Genomic DNA, 19,198 nt, shown 5'->3' with positions numbered 1-19,198 from the left:
GCCAGGGGTCCTGGGCTGAGAAAGTGGCCAAACCCTCCCACAGTGGGATGTTTTCTCTGCTGCACTCTGGGCTGGTTTCTATTCAAATGTGGGTCAGGGGTGAGGAAGCCTAACGTCATAAGCTTGCAACATGGCGTCCCGAAGGCTGTGAGATGAGCAAGAGGATGGTAAAGAACGCTTGAGAACGATCCTACCGATGTAATAAGGTATTTAAATGGATTTATTTCTCTTTTAGGTGGCTTGTGAATGCGCAACGGGGCTGCTTTCGCGTCTGTTTCGATCGGATCGCTTTTCTCGCAGCTGCTGCAGGGATCGCAAGGCTTTTTCGGCGCTACGTTGGTGTTTTTTTCCACGGCGTGCCAACAAAAAGGGGCTCCGCTGGTGCATATTCTGGCTCTACCAGCCTGCTTGGCAAGCCGAGAGATCCCGCAGCATTTGCACGGGCTCATCGCGGCTCCCGTTCGGAAACCGCAACGTTAATCGTTCGCGAATGTTGTGGCGTTTATTTTGGCGTCGTGGGCTTGTGAGAGATGCCCCACAGGACGAGCGTGTACCAAATAATTACCAGGCTGCCTGGCAAAGCACACACGGACCCACGAACGGCTCGTCGCTGCGCTGCACACAAATGTTGAAATGTTTCCACTCTTTCGCCTCGTTTTCTCCGTTTTTCTCATCCAGTATGTTGTATTAATTGTTTCGCAGGATGTGAGGAATGACTTTGTTTAATATCTCGTGTGATCAAAACACTGGCTGCTTTTTTTAAAACGGCAGTAAATAAGCCGTAATGTCTTAAATGAAATATTCTGCGCATTTTTACGCACGATATTTCGCGCAATCCTCCTGATAAGCACAGAGATGTTGCAGTTGGTACCTCTTTGGTGTAACCTGCATTGTTTATATGTAGGTTAAGCCACCTTGGTGTTAGGTAGGGTTAATTAAAAAATGATTTGACAGGCTTGAATCTCAAATAAAACCCAGAATAATGTTAACACAGCTACTTTCTGCTTCGCAGCGTTGTCTCGTACATTCTCTCGATGGAGGGGATTGTGTACGTCTTGATTGCCTATAGGTGGGCTACTGCTATACATCGACCATCTTTGTGATCGGCTACAGTGTGGGTGTAACGTTACATTGTGACCCAAAAACTGCTGCGCTTCATAGAAGCAGTGTTGCCACATATGGATTTACCAGGTGTGAATTTGCAATTCTGGAAGATAAAAAAAATGATCAAATCAAATAAATCCACATCAGTTTGCTGGATATTTGATTATTAAGCTCATAATTCAGGCCCAACCACAAATCACTTGGCAACTAACAGGAAAATATTTGTGCTCAGGTGTGAAGGCAGCTCGGCTCCTCAGGTGATTAGTGTTGTTAAAGTACCAAGGGGCATGGAGGTAATAGGGCACAGGAATGTCAGTAATGTGGCTGCCGTCTTTTGTACAAGCAATGTTTAGTTCTGTCGAGACATTTCCACTCCACGCCTGTTTCAGTCTCATCCGAGAAAAAATGTTACGCAATAAAGAAGATGTACTCTGTTGTCTTTTAACTGATATACATGCTGTGATTAAATAGTCATTTTAAATGATAAGTTATTCAACCAGTTGTATGTTTAGATGCTTTAGTTTAAAGTGATGTGAGGTCCTCGTTTGTCAGGTAACGTGTCGTATGTATCATAAATGTAGGTTTGGAGTCACAACGTGTTTCCTGTTTTTGATCCCGACATGCCTGGCAACGTAGTTTTTGCACAGTCTTGCTTGTAGCTTAATCACACAACTGTTTTTATACCTTTTGATTGAATACATCCAGGGCAGTTGTTGACGTAAACTCATTTTAAGTAGGGAATTTGTGAAGAGTTTTGAAAATCCTAATGTTTTACTATTTTCTAGATTCTAGATTCCCGTCTTTGGAAAGTTTAGTCACAACATTTGGGCAGCTTGACGGCAAATCTGTCTGTTTTCACAACCTCTTATCCCATTCAAGGTTGCAGCGTGCTGCAGCCTATAATATGAAGATTACAGGACTCTGTTTTAGCTGGTTACACCCAGCCAGAAGTGTTGTTGAAGTGAGCAGTTGCTCTGCCTGCCAGCCTGAAATTTGGCCAAACAATTAGCTGAATCGTGCTTTTCAACAATACAGTTACATAGCTGTATACAACACACTTTGGAGGCTTGATGTGGCGCACACTTTATATACATAATCTAATTTGGTGGGGCTTGTAGAGCTGGAATAGCGCTCCTGGCTGTATTGAGTCGAGTGTTTGATGATGCCAGTGCTGCATCTCTAACAGTAATAAGCTTTGAAGACTGACAGGTAATCCCATTATTTTCAGGACGGTGTCTTATAAACTTAAACAGGTATGCAGAAATTATCAAGTTGTGTGAGTGGGGATATTAGTGTGCATTTTAATTGACCAATCCTCCTTCAGACAGATTAAATATTACATTGACGGCATGTATGTAGCAAGTAGGTAACTATAGTGAAAATCTGACTAAAATGTAATAAACCTGCTCATCTCCATATCTGTCTGTTTACAAATGTACATTAAACGTATGTACATCTACTAATAAGTGTGGAACAAGTTAATTTAGGTCCTTAAAATAAGCAATTCAAGTCAACTGATCAGTGTGACTGGTTTCATTGATTACTATGGACTACAAAGTGGGGCCTGGAGGGTAATTTGAGGCCTGTGTGTGCGCCTCATGATCCTCATGATCGGCCCGTTGGTCTTGCCTCACCCTGCTTGTCCCTTTGGCTCCTCGACACACGCACGGTATCCTGTGTACATTGTGATCACGGCTTACTGTGGCGTGTGTGGGCAGCAAAATGCAGTAAGGCTACTTAGGCTATATGTTCCGCTGACATGATAGGCGAGGACTTATAGATTGTGCTAGGCTGTCGTATCTATATGGATCCGACCGTTCTGTTCAGTTCTGTCCTGTTCTGTGCTGCCTGTTTGAGGGCAGTTTGCTTTCGTTGAGTGGCTGAAGCACCTCAGGGCAGGGTTGTTGTTGTTCTTTAAGAAGAAACAGTCTGTGGAATGTAGTGCTGATAGCCAGAAGGTTATGCAGTGTTTAAAGGCTGGAGGAGAAGGAGGAGGTGGGGAAAGAAGGGGGGGCAGCTGTGTAAAACCTTGGACCATACAGGATCTTTCCTTACCCAACATGCCCTCTGTCCTTAGCCAAAGCATTAGCATCCAGGTCATGTGGATCTGCTGCTTTTTACGGGTAGGGAAGGGGCCGGGGGTTTATCTCATCAACAAAGTTCATTCTCTCAAGACAGAGGTCACTTTATCATACCAATCATATGTTGGTTTGTCAGTGACACGGTTGATTACTTCACTTTTGGCTTTGCGGGCACATGGTTGGATACAGCGTGTGTTAGCCAGTATTGCTGGTAGCCTCTGGACGTCTCGGTGTTCATTTCAGTGCTTATTTAATTTCTCTGGGGGGGGGATGCAGCAACTGAGGCACAAAACACAGGACACAGATTGTAGACGCACACACGTATTAATCCATTACAGAGAGAGAGGCAGAGTGTAGTTGTAACTCTGCTTAAAAAAGCCCTAGTTGGTTTTCTTAGACACTCCCATTTTGGATCTGGTTAAATATATGGATTTGTTGATCCCAGAGTCTCGCATATAATCTTTTATCGTCTTTTCTTTTTGTAATAGAAAGAACACACGTGCAGGTAGACATTTAACTAAAAAGTAAATATATAATCTGTATGTGAAAACGTGTTTGTAAGTTTGTTTATTTTCCATTTCTTATATGTTATTTGAAATATGAAGTTATTTGCTAGTATTGTTATCTGAAATTGCCAGAAGCTAAAGCAACATACTCGGTATTTAATAAGGCATTTGAGAGGAAGTAAATGGACTCAACACTCAATTAGAGATAAAAATGAAATGCTGTCAAACCTGAACATATGAGATTGGTCACATTGTTGGGAATTCAACCTGCTGCTGTTATGTTGATGCGTCCTGGTTGTGTAAAGTTACAGTTCCTGAGGGAAGTATTCAGACTCACTTTTTACAAACTTCATTGTGTTAAAGATCACATCAATCTCCACACAATACATCAAAATCGCAAAGAAAAAAAACATTCTTGCAAACAAAATATTAGCAGTCAAAAAATTAGTGATATAAACGTAAGGAGAATAAACATTTTAGGAAAGCACATGACTGCTGAGCTGTACCTGCAGATACACTGTCCTGTGCTGCCATCTTGCTTTATTGGACCTCTTTAGTTATGACATTGAATTCTCCCATGCTGATAAAATGCATTTGTTTTGATTAGAATTGGCAGTTTGTCAGAGTCCAGACTTTAAAAGTGAGGGGCTCGTGCCCAGATTGTGACGTGTTGTTACATGTAGGAGGATTCATGTGTGGGAGAGAGAGAGTCTTGCCTTTTTCTTTCCCTGCTGCACAGCATTGGCACATCTGGGGTACACGGGAACCATCGGGCCACCTCCTGTGATGAAATGGACAGGGCTCTTTTCATCCCACTGCACCCTTGGCAGGACTTGTTTTTCTGCATCATGGCTGTACTGCCTGACAGAAAATGAGTCTTAATTGGAAGGTTTCTACCCTCGCTGCGGTAGGGACACTGTAATTCATGTACTTCCCCCTTCAGCCATGTAGCACCAGGGTCATGCACCTGTTCTGCAGCATTTGTATCCAACAATTTTTGCAGAAATCCATGTCTCCAAGACAAGACAGATCAGCCTGTACGTCCCATAATAATGTGTTTGAGCAGTTGTACAGCTAGACGTCTCCCCTGTGTCCTTTCTGAAGCGATTAGGTTATCAGAATCGGATCAGTGTCCAGAATTCCAGCAGATGCTCTGCATCAGAGCTATTCACATTTTTGCCACGGAGACACAAGTAGAGGCAGGTTTTGATTTCCAGCGAAGACCACAGCGGGTGATTTCACCCATTATTTCACCCTCTGTAGTCTCTGTTTGGAACAAGTACTATGTTTTGGATTAAATTCAACTAAAACTAACTTAACTAAAAAATTACTTAATGGCAGCGGGTCATGCTCAGTGCATTTACATACACATACTTTCTGCACTAACCTGATTTATTAAACGCAATGGAAACAACAAACTGGGTTTCATTAAGCGAATCAAGAGATTTAGGGAAACACGGCAGGATTTGGGTAAGACAAACCTGATTTCCTAACAAGGTTAAGGAGTTTCACTTATGCGCGCAAGCATGACAAAGACTTGAGATAGGAGGATCTGGGACAGCACTGAGGCCAGATGAAAGGAATCATCATTACTATAAGAAGATCATGCTGCTTTGAACAGTGAAACACGCACTGTAAATGCTCTGCAAAGCATCTCCATGACTTTTTTCTCTTCAAATATGACAGCATTAATAAATATCATTGGGGGGAAAAAAATACTTGCTAATCACCTGCATGTGTATTTACAGTCACCAGGTTACTGTGGCGCATTTAAACACATTGTCTAATTTTTCTGCCTTAACCTGCAATTTATAAACACGATAACCGTGGTTTCTAAAATGTGTCCTAAAACTGAACTCTTGATCAAATCCAATCATCGACGTTTGTACATGGCGTTTCCTGTGATGCAGCAGATATACTCAGGTGAAAAGAAATGTATAGAGTGCCAAGAAGCACAGCTGTCCCATTTAATCTCCTCATTGTACTGTGAGCCGTCCCTCCACTCGTGAGAGAACAGAAACTCAGATAATTGCAGTACCCACGAGTCCTGAATGGATCAACCTTACCCATGCAGCAGCCTCAGCCATGTTGAAATGGCTCAGAGGTGCTCTGTGTTTGTATTTCAAACTGGCTTTGTACCATCCCCCTAGCCCCTCCCCCACTCCCTCTGCCCACCAGCATACTCTCTGGGTGTGTGTGCTGTGTGTGCATGTGTTTAAGTGCACTGTCTCTGTAAGTGCGCGCACACAAGGAGGCTTTTTTGCTCGCGTACATGATTGACTTCAGTCTTTACCTGCTCATTTGTCTCTTCTGCAGGTTTGACAAAGTCACTGCTGTATATAATTCAAAGAGATCGCTGCGAAAGGTAACCCTGCAATGAAGCCGAGGTTGACTCTGTTTTCTTGTTTTTGGTTGGTTGTTTAGCAGGTGACCTTTCACAGTTGTAGGGTGTGTTTTGTTGTTGCGCCACAGGACTTTGCCTCACCTCTGCCCTCTCTCCTGGCTCGCTACCCTCTGTTCAGGAGATTAGTGCCACAGCCCACTGCTCTCTCAGCCACCTTCTCTGCATGTACGCTGACTCTGAAAGGTTTGCCAGCTAACTGTTTAATCCATAAACTCCTTGGAAAAAGGCTGCAATGACATGCAGCGGTAAATGAAGTCCAAACAGATCATCCAGATCGCTGGTGTAACCGGTTTAATTGAGGGCAGACTGACATTAATTCACTGCTGGGGGCACTTTGATGCTCACTAGTTTTCATTCCTGAATCGGATATGTTACTCTGATCGTGTCTGCCAAGTGTGTGTAAACATCATCGTCTGCTCATCTTCTCATCAGGCCCCTGAAACAAGTCAAGGTTGAGGGTAAGCAGTAGGGTACGGTGTTTTTAAAATGAGGTTTGCCCCTCTATCATTAAGCCGCAGTCAGTTTTGGAAAAGGTTAACACTGCAGGCAAGGTAAGCTGATCCCGTGCCTGTGCTTGAAGGGCACAGGATCATGCAGTCCGAGCCCAGAGCTGTCTTTGGTTGGTATGTGGTGCCATATTTGGTCAGAGCACGTATTGTTTCTCACGACCCTCCTGAGCAGCTATCTTGGCATCTCTCGACCTCACTGCCAGCCTTTGCAGAGGGCTTAAAAAACCCAGGCATCCAACCCTGCAGGAAATGCCGCTCGTCAACTAGGTAATGTTATACATATGAACTAGTCATCCCGCATACTGGAAACATCATTCTAGCTGTTCTAGTAGGGTCGTCTTTCTAATGCTTGATCCTTCCCTGACTTTACACTATAGCTGTGAGGCTGCGATCCTGTAACAGAACACGGCCTTGATGTGATACTGAAAATGTTTCTGCGGCCGCGTACTGGCAGAAGCTGCCATGATGGTGCTGGCCTGTCTATCCCCTGTGGTATTAAGCCTGCTTTCCTGGGCAGCACCATTGGAAGGGGAGCCGGGCCTACACGTGTCCCACCCTAGCAGCATATAGATCAGCCATAATCCATTAGCAGCTCCCTGGAATCCAGCCGGCACAGCACAGCACTGGAGGGGCCAGGGGGAGAGGGTAGCAGAGTGGGTGATGGCAGGGGGGGGGGGAGGAGAGAGAGAAGGAGGGATGAGAAGAGGAGGGGGTGGGGGAGGGCTCTTTTTTCTTTTTTTTTCTCCAGAGCTGGCTTCTCTGCTCCGAGCCCAGCCCCTTTTTTTATGTTGGTCTGCTGGAAAAGCCTCTTGAAATCCCCCCCCCCCCCCCATAAAGGCTATAGAGGTGTGTGTGTGTGTGGCTGTGTGTGTGTGTGTGTGTGTGTATGTTAAGAGACTTGACTGATATATGGCTTCCTGGCTGGCATCATAGCATGGAGAAAGAGGGCTGCTAGAGGAAGGAGGGCCTCCCCTTCTTTCACCAGCAGCCCTCTTCTCCATTACTGCCTGCAGGGTTGAGCGCCGCACACCGCTGTAGCACATTGTGCGATTAGCCGCAGATCTGGGTTATGTATTCCAGAATAGCTCATTATAATTCTCGTCGGGGACGGGGAACTGTTCCGGGGATGTGTCTGAATGCCCGGCGAGAGGCTGGTGACGATAGGGAGAAAAGGAGGAGAGGAGCAGAGGAAAGACAGACGGGGGAGGGGAGGCAAGAGAAGAAGTGTCAAGGCAGAGGAGGCAAGCACAGGCCTGGACCTGAGAGTAATGATCACTCCAGCTGATTGTATCAGCGAGCCTCACTGTTCCCACAGAGCTGGCTTTGATACGCCAGCAAGTCGTCCCCAGTTAACAGTTCACCTGGTTGTTTTTGCAAGATGTTCAGTGTCGCCTATGACAGACTATTTCCAACTACTCAGACCTAACAAATTCCCTTCATATGTTACGATATGATATGAAATTTGTCTTGGACTCAAATGCTGCGTACATAACTGCCTCCAAAATACAGTTGTCACCTATAGATTTTGTGTGTAATTCACTCATCATCTGCATGATGATTGCAGAGCTTTACCAAAGGGCCTTGGCCGGTGTATTCAAATCCTTGCTGAAGAATGTTGCGACACAGCATGCCATTATTTTGCTGGAAATGTCAGATTCCTCGATGAAGGGCGCAGATCAAACACGAGCTTGCTAAACCTGATTCATTCACACTGAATTGATTGGTTAGAGGAACAGATTAAAAAACATGTGTGGTGATGGTGAAGCAGTTGTTCTTGGTTAGCATAGCTGCAGATACACATTATATATCAATTTCTTTTAGATCTCCTGCATAAAAGCAATTCACAAATGCTTGGACTGTATGACAAAATTTAATATCACAATATTTTTGACTCTATCACTCTTTCTTCCAAAATAATATAAATGAGATTCCTGATACATCACGATATGGAAAATCTAAGATAATATTGTCTCATTATAAACTACACATATTTGCGTGGCTTCAGTGGTCAGATGAAACTTTATTCCAGAGGGTGTTCAGTCGTGAGCCTTTGCACTCAGGCGTGATGCTTCTGGGACTCTAGCAGAGTGTAGGGACCACTTCCTTCTTTCCTGCTGTGTGTTATGAAACATGATTTTCAGTAAATCTCTCAGTTGGCACTGAGTTGAAATGGCACATTTTCACATGTATTTACGGCTCGAGTTAAGCATTTCTCTGCATTACTGTGTAATCTCCTGTAATACGGTATACCCTGCTCTGATCGGGGGCATTAAAGATGTGTGTCCATTTTCCCAGGATGCCCAGGGCTTTATGAACATGCTAACATGGGTCAAGCATAGACCCCTGCTGCTTCAACTAAAGCACACTACTACCGTCACACTTGCAGGCCTTGTTTGCATTCAGTTTCTTTAACAAAGTTCCTGTTTTCACTGTCAGACTAGAAGTAGAGCACAGCAGTATGAAACCGGTCATCAGCATGTAGTTTAACGGTGAATGAGATTCATCTGTCCTAATTCCATAAATGAGGGCCTCTCTGGTGGATCAGGTGTTGCCGTCCTTGTCTTTGAGCCACACCCTCTGCCCCCCTCTTCTGCCCCATCTACTGTGTAGTTTTACCTGCTCAGGTGTCACCTAATCCATCCCCGCGGCCCTGCTGTGCCACCGACCCCCACCCCCAGACAATAGTGCAGGGCTGACATTACCATGACCTAATGGAGACTAGAGCGAGCCGAGTTTCCAAAGAGGGCACCCCACCGAAACTAGAGTTGCTCCACAGAGATAGAGAAGAGAAGCGTAGGGGAGGCACCTGAGAAAAAGTGGTTACTTTACCCTTTCTTGTCCTCCGCCCCTTTGGCTTTTGTGCCAGAACAGTGGCAATGTGTACAATCAGAACTTGATCCATGTAGGGTTGCAATTTGTTTAAAAAGGAAGATAAGAGGAGGGGAAGGGTTCCAGTTTCTGAGCTGCCATGTGATTATGTGGCACGCTGTGTTAACAGTGTGCTAATTTCCCCATGAGAGCTTAAAGCTTGGATTGATGTACTCACAGTGGGTGTCGCAACACACGCAGTTTAATTGTTAGATATGTCAGGCATGCAGCTCTGTAACTGTCAGTTTTTTCACACCTGTATTCAATTTTAATCCTACTCACGGCTACAACAAACAAGTGCAGCAACTAACGCTGATTTCCATTGTCGATTGATCTGTTAATCATTTTGTTGGTTGATCAATTAGTTGTTTGGTCTATAAAATGTCATAAAATAGTGAAAAATGTCTGTCTGTTTCCCTCAAATGCTTTTTTTTGTCCCCAATCCAAAGATTTTCACTTTCGTGTCATAGTAAAGTTAAAAAAAATCATAAAATATTCAGATTATAGAAGCTGAAAAGAGAAAAATGTACTCGATTGATCGATTATTAAAATAATTGGCGTTTGATTTAAATGTCCTATTTGTAAGAAAATGTGTTTTTGAGTCTCATTCCCAGCTTTTCTCACAAATGGGACATTTTATTAGTTGGTAACGAATCAATGAATTGGTTTATTGTTGCAGCTCTCCAGTAAAGTAGAATTAAACCTGTTTCTATTGAACAATACAAGCTCCGTTTTTACATGAAGCCGTTGCATGTTGCATTGACTAAGCAAATGCTGCTCGATCACCATTTTTATCTTTGTGTTGAACAACCTGCCATTTGTCATGTATCAGTCTAGTATGTCTTGGTGTCTCGAATGAAAAAACCAACCACGTTTTTTTGTTTTGTCTTCCAGCTTCAGGTGGTGCTCGTGTAGGAAGAGAGAGAGAGAGTGAAAGAGAAGGAAAGAAGGAAGGTGGAAATGGAACTGCCAAATCATGCCAAACAACTGCTGCTGCAACTCAACCAGCAGAGAGCCAAGGGCTTCCTGTGTGATGTTATCATCGTGGTGGAGAATGCGCTCTTTCGTGCCCACAAGAACATCCTGGCGGCAAGCAGCATCTACTTCAAATCTTTGGTCCTCCACGATAACCTCATTAACCTCGACACAGAGATGGTTAACCCCTCTGTATTCAGACAAGTTCTGGACTTCATCTACACTGGGAAGCTCCTGTCCTCGACGGAGCAGAGCAGTGAGCAGAATTTCAGTGCCCTCTTAACCGCAGCCAGCTACCTCCAGCTCCATGACCTCGCTGCTCTGTGCAGAAAGAAGCTTAAGCGCAATGGTGGGAAACCCCTGCCAGGTAAACCCTCCACTCCAGGTCCCCTCAGCCGCTTACGCATCAACAACCAGCGCCTTTCCTCTTCTACCCCTGCTGGTCCTAAAAACCACTATCCTCCGACCCCTTCCGATGCCGACCAGCCACAGCCAGATGAAGGCCTTCGGGACAAGCTCTCAGATGACGAAATGTTTGTCGGCAGCACTGGGAGGAATGGGAATGGGGGGAATGGCAGCAGTAACGGTAACCTCAGCAGTGGAGGAAGTGCTGGGGAGCCAGACCTTGGACTCGACCTGTCCAAGAAGAGCCCCCCATCTGCGGGCACAGCCACTGACGCCCTCAGCCCACACAGCAACTCCCAAGAATCCCCTCAATCTGCCTCAGTATCCACAACCAACAGTGCCTCACTGGATGACTCCTCTACCACCCTACCAGGTGGAGACACCTGTGGCTCAGAGAATATGGATCTCAACTCCTCCTCTAAAGGCTCAGAGGAATCCCAAAACCATCCTGATGGCCCCCCACCTCAGAAGAAATCCCGGCAGGGTGCTCGCAAGAACGAATGGCCTAAGAAAGAGGCGTCAGGGTTGAAGTCAGAAGATCATGACAGGCCCCTGGTTAATGGGGTGATCGTGGGTCCTAAAGATGGCCGCTCCTCTGGGGCTGGAGGGGGCAGCGGCAGCAGCTTCACCTCTGACCAGTGTAAAGATGAGGAAGACGGGGGAGAGAACGGCCAAGACCACAGTGAGGAGAGTGGGCAAAGTGACGGAGAGAGTGCAGGAGGTGGTGGAGGAGGAACAGGAGGGGGACACAGCGCCAACTACGTGTACCGGCAGGAGGGCTTTGAGCCAGCGTTTGGAGACAACCTCTATGTGTGCATTCCCTGTGGTAAGGGCTTCCCCAGTTCTGAGCAGCTCAATGCTCACGTGGAGACACACACCGAGGATGAGCTCTACATCAAAGAAGAGGGAGGGACCTTCGTGAAAGAGGAAGATGAGGAGGAGGCGGAGGACCTATCTGCCCCCACAGGTCCCTCCAACTTTGGCTCTGAAGCGCGTCCGTTCAAGTGTACAGTCTGCAGTAAGAGCTACAAAGACCCGGCAACGCTGAGACAACATGAAAAGAGCCATTGGCTGACCAGGCCTTTCCCCTGCAACATCTGTGGCAAAATGTTCACCCAGAGGGGCACCATGACGCGCCACATGCGCAGCCACCTCGGCCTCAAGCCGTTTGCGTGTGAAGAGTGTGGCATGCGCTTCACACGCCAGTACCGTCTGACAGAGCACATGCGTGTCCACTCTGGGGAGAAGCCGTACGAATGCCAGCTTTGCGGGGGGAAGTTTACCCAGCAGCGCAACCTCATCAGTCACCTGAGAATGCACACCTCACCCTCTTAGAAATGCATCAAGCCAAAGAACTCTGGGAATAGAAACAAAAAAAAAACATTTCTCTACCTTTTTTCCATCTCAACAGCAAAGAAACGCACACGTACACATTCACACGCAGACACACACAGTTCAACATGTTTATTCCAGTTTACGATGCCCTGGCTAAGTGAATGATGTAGCTGTTAGCCACAGCGGGCTCTTGGTGACGGTGGGATCTTGTCAACGCAAGGATCATGTCATCATTTATAACAGGTGACGTCTGCTCACCTCTCAGGAGTTCTCGAGAGACAATTACTCCTGTCTCTCTCCAAAGTCACAAAGCCATGGTGGAGTGGCATGACTTCTGGTCTGCGTTGCAAGTCTGTCAAATGTGAATGTGGGTACTGATATGTCAAGCCCCCTCACCTCATATCCCTCAGCAGCCTTTCTATATTTTACCTGTGAGCATTGAGTTTCTCAGATTGTTCCTCAAGCTGATGAACTCAAGAGTCCCCACTGTACTCCAGTGCTATCTTAACCAAAAAGAAAACCCGTGCAAACAATACTGGCAATAATTCAGCAAAAAGATTATTTCTACCCTGACAGCTTTATATCCTTTGTTATGTTGGTGATGGGGATCTGTATGTAAGAGGAGGGGTAACTTGGTTTGGGACCATCTCCATGCTTTAACTGAAAGTACTGAAGGAAGGTTTGTGGTGGGATGACATTGGATTAAGTTTTAGTTTTACAGACAGCAAATACTCCTCTCTGCAGCTGTCCGCAGTGATATAGAGAGGCTTTTCATTGTTTTTCGGTTTTGCCTGCTAGTGCTCCCAGGAATGAATCCTGGTTGGAAAGATGAACCCCTTGAGGTACTTTGTTTTACTTAAAGAACTTGTAATGTTTCAGTGAATGTTTAAACTGGAAGGTCTTGGGATTTTTCTTGTGGAGGGGAGGGATTGCGGGCGGGGTGGGGTAGTTTGACGGGGGGTAAGAAAAGGTTTTAGACTGAACATTATGTTCAGTGGGTACGTTTATTTTTTTGTCTGTATAGCTTTCCTCCCCTCATAAAAAAGAAAAGTCTATTTATATAGGCTTGTGACCTCGCTACCTCTGATTACTCTTACGAACTCTATGTTGATTAGTTGAAAGTTCCTATGTAATTAATTGTAAAAAGTGTGTAGATTATGGTAACTTTTCACCTAATGCTTTAACCTGCCCATCTCTCAACACAGGTTTTTAATGCTCATAGATTTTACACATTAATATTGTTTTTAGCTGTTGTTTTTACTTGTCAAATATAGCTTTTTGGGTGCCCTGCTCAGTGTGGCGCCCACCTCAAAGTGTACTGTAGCTTCCTGCCTGGAGCAAATAGTGGTTAGTTAGTGTAGATGTATAGTGATCCAAAGATCTTTTGAATGTTGAGGAGAACAGAGCTAACTAACAAACATTGCTAGACAAGTTCATAACCAAAGTTTTTTAAAAAGATGTACTTAAGATATATAGCATACTAAATTATTTCACGTTTGATTTCTTTTTGCTGTATAAAACAAATTATGAATTATATTCTAAGTCCAGACAAAGAAATCCACTCTTTTAATGGAGTTTTGGCCAATGACTCTGACACTGAGGAAGGTTCTCGTGGTTTGCAAGGAAAGCTTGTGCTGATTGGTGGGCCGGTATAATGTAAACTTTACCACCTAACGAAAAAATGGTAAAGTTTTAAAACATGTTCCCACGAACATGTTTTTTTTTTTCCTTTTTTTCTTTTTTTTTTTTTTGTTTCTTTTTGTTTGTATCCAGAGTCCTTATCACTTTATATTCCCTGACTTTAAAAACAGGACTTGATGACATTGTATGTGTTCTGTTCAGACCAAAAAAAAAAAAAAGAAAAAGAAAAAAAAGATAGGAATTATAATCAGAATTTTAATGTGAAGTTCAAGTTGCTTGTTAGTTTTTTGAGCCAGACTTGTGAAAACTTGTAATAAGAAGGGAGAAGCAGAGATGCACTGGACAGCTGGACAGCTCATTGGTCTCCTGCAGCATCCTTTTGTTTCTGATTGTATTCCATTATATCGCAGAATGATTTTAAATTATTTTAAACCTCTAAAGCTTTACCTCATCGTAAGCTACCATAAGTTGGGAAAGGCCCCTCTGTTGTCTGTGGGTTTCACTGACACCTGTCCAGTGTATCTATTCTTAACAGTTACACTGTGGAGCATGAACCTTCACTACAAGTTTTTGGTATAGGCATTCCTCTATTATGTTGGTTTAACTGTCTTCTTGATTTTTTTTTTTTTTTTTTGTTTTAATTCCTCTTTCGTCCTCATGTTATGGTCTGTGAAATGTTTGTTATAATAGGGATGCAGCTACAGTTACACAACATCACTACCGTTTTAAGGTACCTGCGTCCTGGACTCCCTGAGTTGTTACATGGTTATGTTGGATGTTGGTGTCTTGCTGTTAAGCAGTTGCTGTTTAGTGATTGCATGGTACATCTATGAATTTTTCACACTCCCCCACCCCCCCCCGTCAGCTACAAACATGTTATTTATCGCCTGATCCATTGTTGCTTGTGACCTCTTCTAGCTTAAGAGGGAGTCCACAATGCATTGCCTTCAAACGTTATTGTACTTGTCAGCACTTACTGCAGTACAGCGTAATGTCTGTCATGCAAAAGGTGTTTTTACAGCAAGATCTCTAGCCATCTCTGCAAAAGACTTTGCAGCTGCATTTGAATGCTCGCTTGTTTGACATAACGAAGAAAAAAAAAAAATACTACGAACTCCAAACTGTGACCATACTACTACTACTACTACTATTACTACTACTAGTACTACTACTATTCAAATACTTCAGGGATTGTTCTGCATCTGTGAATGCAGACTCTCAGCTACATTTGTAAGACATGGTATTGTATCGATTTCTCTGTATTTTAATCATGGGAAAAGCAAAACACTAGTTTCATATTTAAGACGAACAGGGGGGTACTTTTTCAACTAACACAAAGAGCCTTGACAAAAGGCGAGGCAGCTCGAAACAAGTCTACATTTTAGTTAGTAACACAGTATGTTCAGAAATAGTTGCAAAGTTGTACAAAGAAACTAAGAAGAAAAAAAAAAAGCTCATACCCAAATCCACAAACTATTTTTTAAACCAAAGCACATTTGAATGATTATGGAACCATGCGTGGCTCTAAAAAAAGAAACATATGTATTTATCTCATTGTTTACATAAACTTTTACAGTTTTACAGACCTCAGTCGAGGCTCGGCCAGTCAGAGAGGTGGCTTTGTGTGTTTTCTTTTTTTGTTTTTTTTTATTTTGTTGATGCTTTTCCACAGAGGTTGCTGCCAAAACAAAAGCATAGCGTCAAACCTGGGGTGAACTGCTGCATATTCAATTAAGGGGAGGGGTGTGTGGTTTAGGGGCAACCCCGACGACCCCCCCTCTGCCAGCTGGCTTTGGGGTGACCCTGCGCCCCAGTCCCCCTGCCCTCTGGCCTGTCTTCAGATGGGACTGCAGCATTAGAGGGGGGGTGGGCAGTGCGTCCTTGACGTATTAATCAAAAGAATTGTTAGCCAGGGTCTTTAGCTCAATGTTGTGTCTCTGTGTTTACCCAAATGCACTTGAGGACTACCTCTGCTGATTGGGTCTCTTAATATGTAGGAGCGTGTGGGTGATGCTTGAATGGTTTGGGCTGTTTTAGTAACATGGTACATCTCTTATGCTGGCGGTTCTTGAAACTTAACTGGAGAATGTAGCTTTGATTTGTTCACTGCATGTAAACAGGCTTATCTGGTAGTCTTAACTGTGAATGTTATTGTCGTATTTCTGATTTTATGATGTTCGTTTTTTTTTAGCTGCCTGTGTTCTGTGGGTAAAAGCAGCACAAACCTCTGGCTGGCCGGGCCTCATACAAAGTTGGTGCAAACACTTATTGACAGTGTTCTTTTTTTATCAAATGTCTATTGTCAGTGATGAATGTATTTATTTCTGGTCCTGCCCTCACCTCTGCAGAGAATATGCTCAGTGTGTGAGACTGAGGTGGAGGCAGGACCCCCTTTTTATTTTTTTTTTGTTTTTGTTTTGAGGATTTCAAGCTGAGAATCAAAAATGAGACACAAGACATAGCCATTAACCACAATCTGTGAAGTTTTTTTTTTGTGGGAGAACTGATTTTATTTTTTCCAACTCAAAGAAAATGGTCTATGGCATTTAATATCTTCTTTCTCAGTTATACCTGACAGTCTGTAGGGTTTTGATTTCATGTGATTCACTATGGGTGTTTTTTTGCCCATGTGTTCTTGGGTTCTCACTGAATGACTGCACACCGGGGGAGTTGAACTTTAACCCCTTGTGTGTGTCTGTGGACACAGGCAGGTTGCTGTGACCTGCCTGTACAGAAAGGAGGCTACTGTATCTCTTCAAACTTGCTCTTCCTGGGTGTTGCCATGCTGCTGCCATTAGGAGAAAAACACATCACACAGCAAAACATGCACATAATCGACACATCGCTCCGCTGAACGGTATTGTGACTATTGTTACATTTCTTGTCTTAAACCACTTCTTCCATCTCCTTTTTTCATGATGTACGTGTTTTTAGAGTCTGTTAGTTCCACATCGGAGGGTTTTAGAAACGTTGGATGAGATAGCTTTACTAAGTGCACTTTGTATGTTTTTCAAAGCCTCTGGGAAGACCCGGGTGCTCTCATATCAGTTCCCATTTAACTGATGGTTTACTCTTTGTCTTTCTCTTCTTACCTCATCATTGTTCCTGTATGTTTGTTGAAGTATCATATCATTATGCAGTGTTACAAAAGCTTTAAAAGTGAATATACAAAGCAAGAAATGCGGCCGAGCGACTGTTCTCGGATCTGAGCATTCAAGTCTCCATCTCATTTCTTGATATTATCAATGTTACACCTTTCTACGGTTGTTACTACCATCTTCCTCTCCAGGCGTTTTGTATAGTTGAGGGGCTGGTCTGTCCAGTTATTATGGAGATGCTCCCTCTTACCTCGGCAGACTAAACCAAAGCCAGTTTTTAAAATGGCCTCCGGTGCCATTAAAGCATGTCTAAGCTTTACTGTCCCTTGCTTTATCTCAGATACACCTGACCCCCCCCCCCCACTCTTCAGCCCTTTGACCCCTCTGCATTGTTACCGCGCAGGCAATTGTATCCTCTGCTCTGCTGCATTTTACATTTAACATCAGTATTTACTGTACCTCCAGTGACGTTGTGCAGTAGTGACTAAAAAGAAAAAAAACAGAAAACACCAAATTACCTCAAAACTTTCAGTGTTTACAGAATTGTGCTATCTTGCCATTACATCTCAGCATTTGTACTTTTTTTGCCGTCCATCTGTAACCAAAATATGCTTTTTCTGAAATGGAGTTCGTAGCAGCATGTTTCCATACGTCACCTTTAATTTAATTTACATCTGTTTTATGAATTTACAATGGCACAGTGTCACCTCGATGTGCGCCGCATTAATGGAAAGACTAGCTGCTAAAGAAATAGTACTTGAAGAGTTGATTAGCGGAGTTGCCCATGAAGTGGGTGTATCAAGCTTCCTCTCCGGTCTGTTTTCTTCAGGAAGAGCCTCTCAATAATGTATCAGTATCCGTGGGCTGAGAGGCTCTGGAATGGACACGTAGGGTCTTTGCTGATGAATAATTAAAGGCAGAGAAACCCCCTCCCCCTTGGCAAACACACTACACATGCAAAGGTGAACACACCCAGGTGCACTTTTGCTGGCATGTATGCATGCGCACCTCCACTCATGCAAACGCAAATGCCACCGTCTAGACTTCAAACACAACCTAACATGCACACACCAGTATTTAAGGTGAGATTCTGTGACCCCTTTTTTGTGGCTTTTGGCAGCACCCAGGTCGGGCTCTCTCCCTCTCTTTATCTCCACTCCTCTGAGAGCTCGTATTCAGGTCAGAGCCGCCGCCGTGCACAGTGACGGGGCTCGCAAACTCAAAGTGTCATAAAAGTGTAATACAGCTGACCTCAGCACTCACAACCTTGCAGTCTTAATGTACAGCAGTGAGGAAAAATAAACTGTTATTTTATGATCTTTTCATTAAAAGCTTGATTGAAAACCAACACCTGTCTTTGACTTTGTTTTAGTTTTCTGTTCCCCTCCTGAGAGCAAGTCTGATTGTGTGCTTGGTTTGGTGTAAGCGATCCTGTTCATAGATAAAATCTGATGGGTAACGTCTCCCGACTCACAGGTCACATGTTTCTTGTTTCACTTCAGGTATTGCTACCCTGTGCTGTTTGCCGCAGGGTTAATTTGTACATTTTATGAACATGCCAAAGAGACGTGTTATGTGGCGGCTTGCATGTGTATTTCATTCCTGTAAAATGAGAACCGGTTGGTAGTCTTCACAGACAATAAGGCCTGCATACATATGGCAGAAAAGTCGGTACAGAATATGGGACAAAATAACAGTTGACAACACTAAAGTCCTCCATGAATTAACAATTCATATAATTCATTATTTGACCGAGGCATTGACTTCTTTTTTCAGTTATCTTGTAGTGTTGCAAGTTTCCTGCCAAGAGTCATGATTCTTGAGTCATTTCCTTTGGTCACGTTGCAGGTTTACTGTTAGCCTGACGCACCAGCAATTCAGGAAAAACGACTTTCTGCCCTCTTTGTACCTTTTTTTTTTTTTTTTTAAAGGATAGACTCACCCAGAAATTAAAGTTGAGTCATTATCCACTCACCTCCATGCCGATGGGAAGTCGGGTGAAGTTTCATAGTCAACCAAACATTTCACACCAAAACAGAAACAACTGAATTACAATTCTTATTGTTCTTTTAGTAAAATGTAGCCATTTTCATAATGACAACCCCCTCTCCTGATAATGTTAGGAGACTTTTCCGTAAGCAACACCAAAAGTCAAAAGTACACTGTAGGCAGCCAGCCACATGACCTGAGAAACTTACTCATCTACACTAACTAACAGCTAATGTTGGAGTGAGAGGGGTCCAGCCATCTCTGTGGACAGGCTTGGTCACAA

General features: G+C 43.9%; 1 protein-coding gene across 1 annotated transcript; it reads left to right on the top strand.

The window, feature by feature from the left end:
• Nucleotides 1-23: 23 nt before the first annotated feature.
• hic2 (hypermethylated in cancer 2) lies at nucleotides 24-13,088 on the top strand. The gene is made up of 2 exons (XM_084359492.1): nucleotides 24-206; nucleotides 10,367-13,088. Exon 2 carries the CDS (start codon nucleotides 10,433-10,435, stop codon nucleotides 12,185-12,187), a length of 1,755 nt encoding a protein of 584 aa, XP_084215618.1. The 5' UTR covers nucleotides 24-206; nucleotides 10,367-10,432; the 3' UTR covers nucleotides 12,188-13,088.
• Nucleotides 13,089-19,198: the final 6,110 nt, after the last annotated feature.

The sequence above is a fragment of the Pagrus pagrus genome, assembly GCF_965226575.1.
Source record: "Pagrus pagrus genome assembly, chromosome: 8".
NCBI lineage: Eukaryota > Metazoa > Chordata > Actinopteri > Spariformes > Sparidae > Pagrus > Pagrus pagrus.
This window is presented reverse-complemented; position numbering and strand designations above follow the sequence as displayed.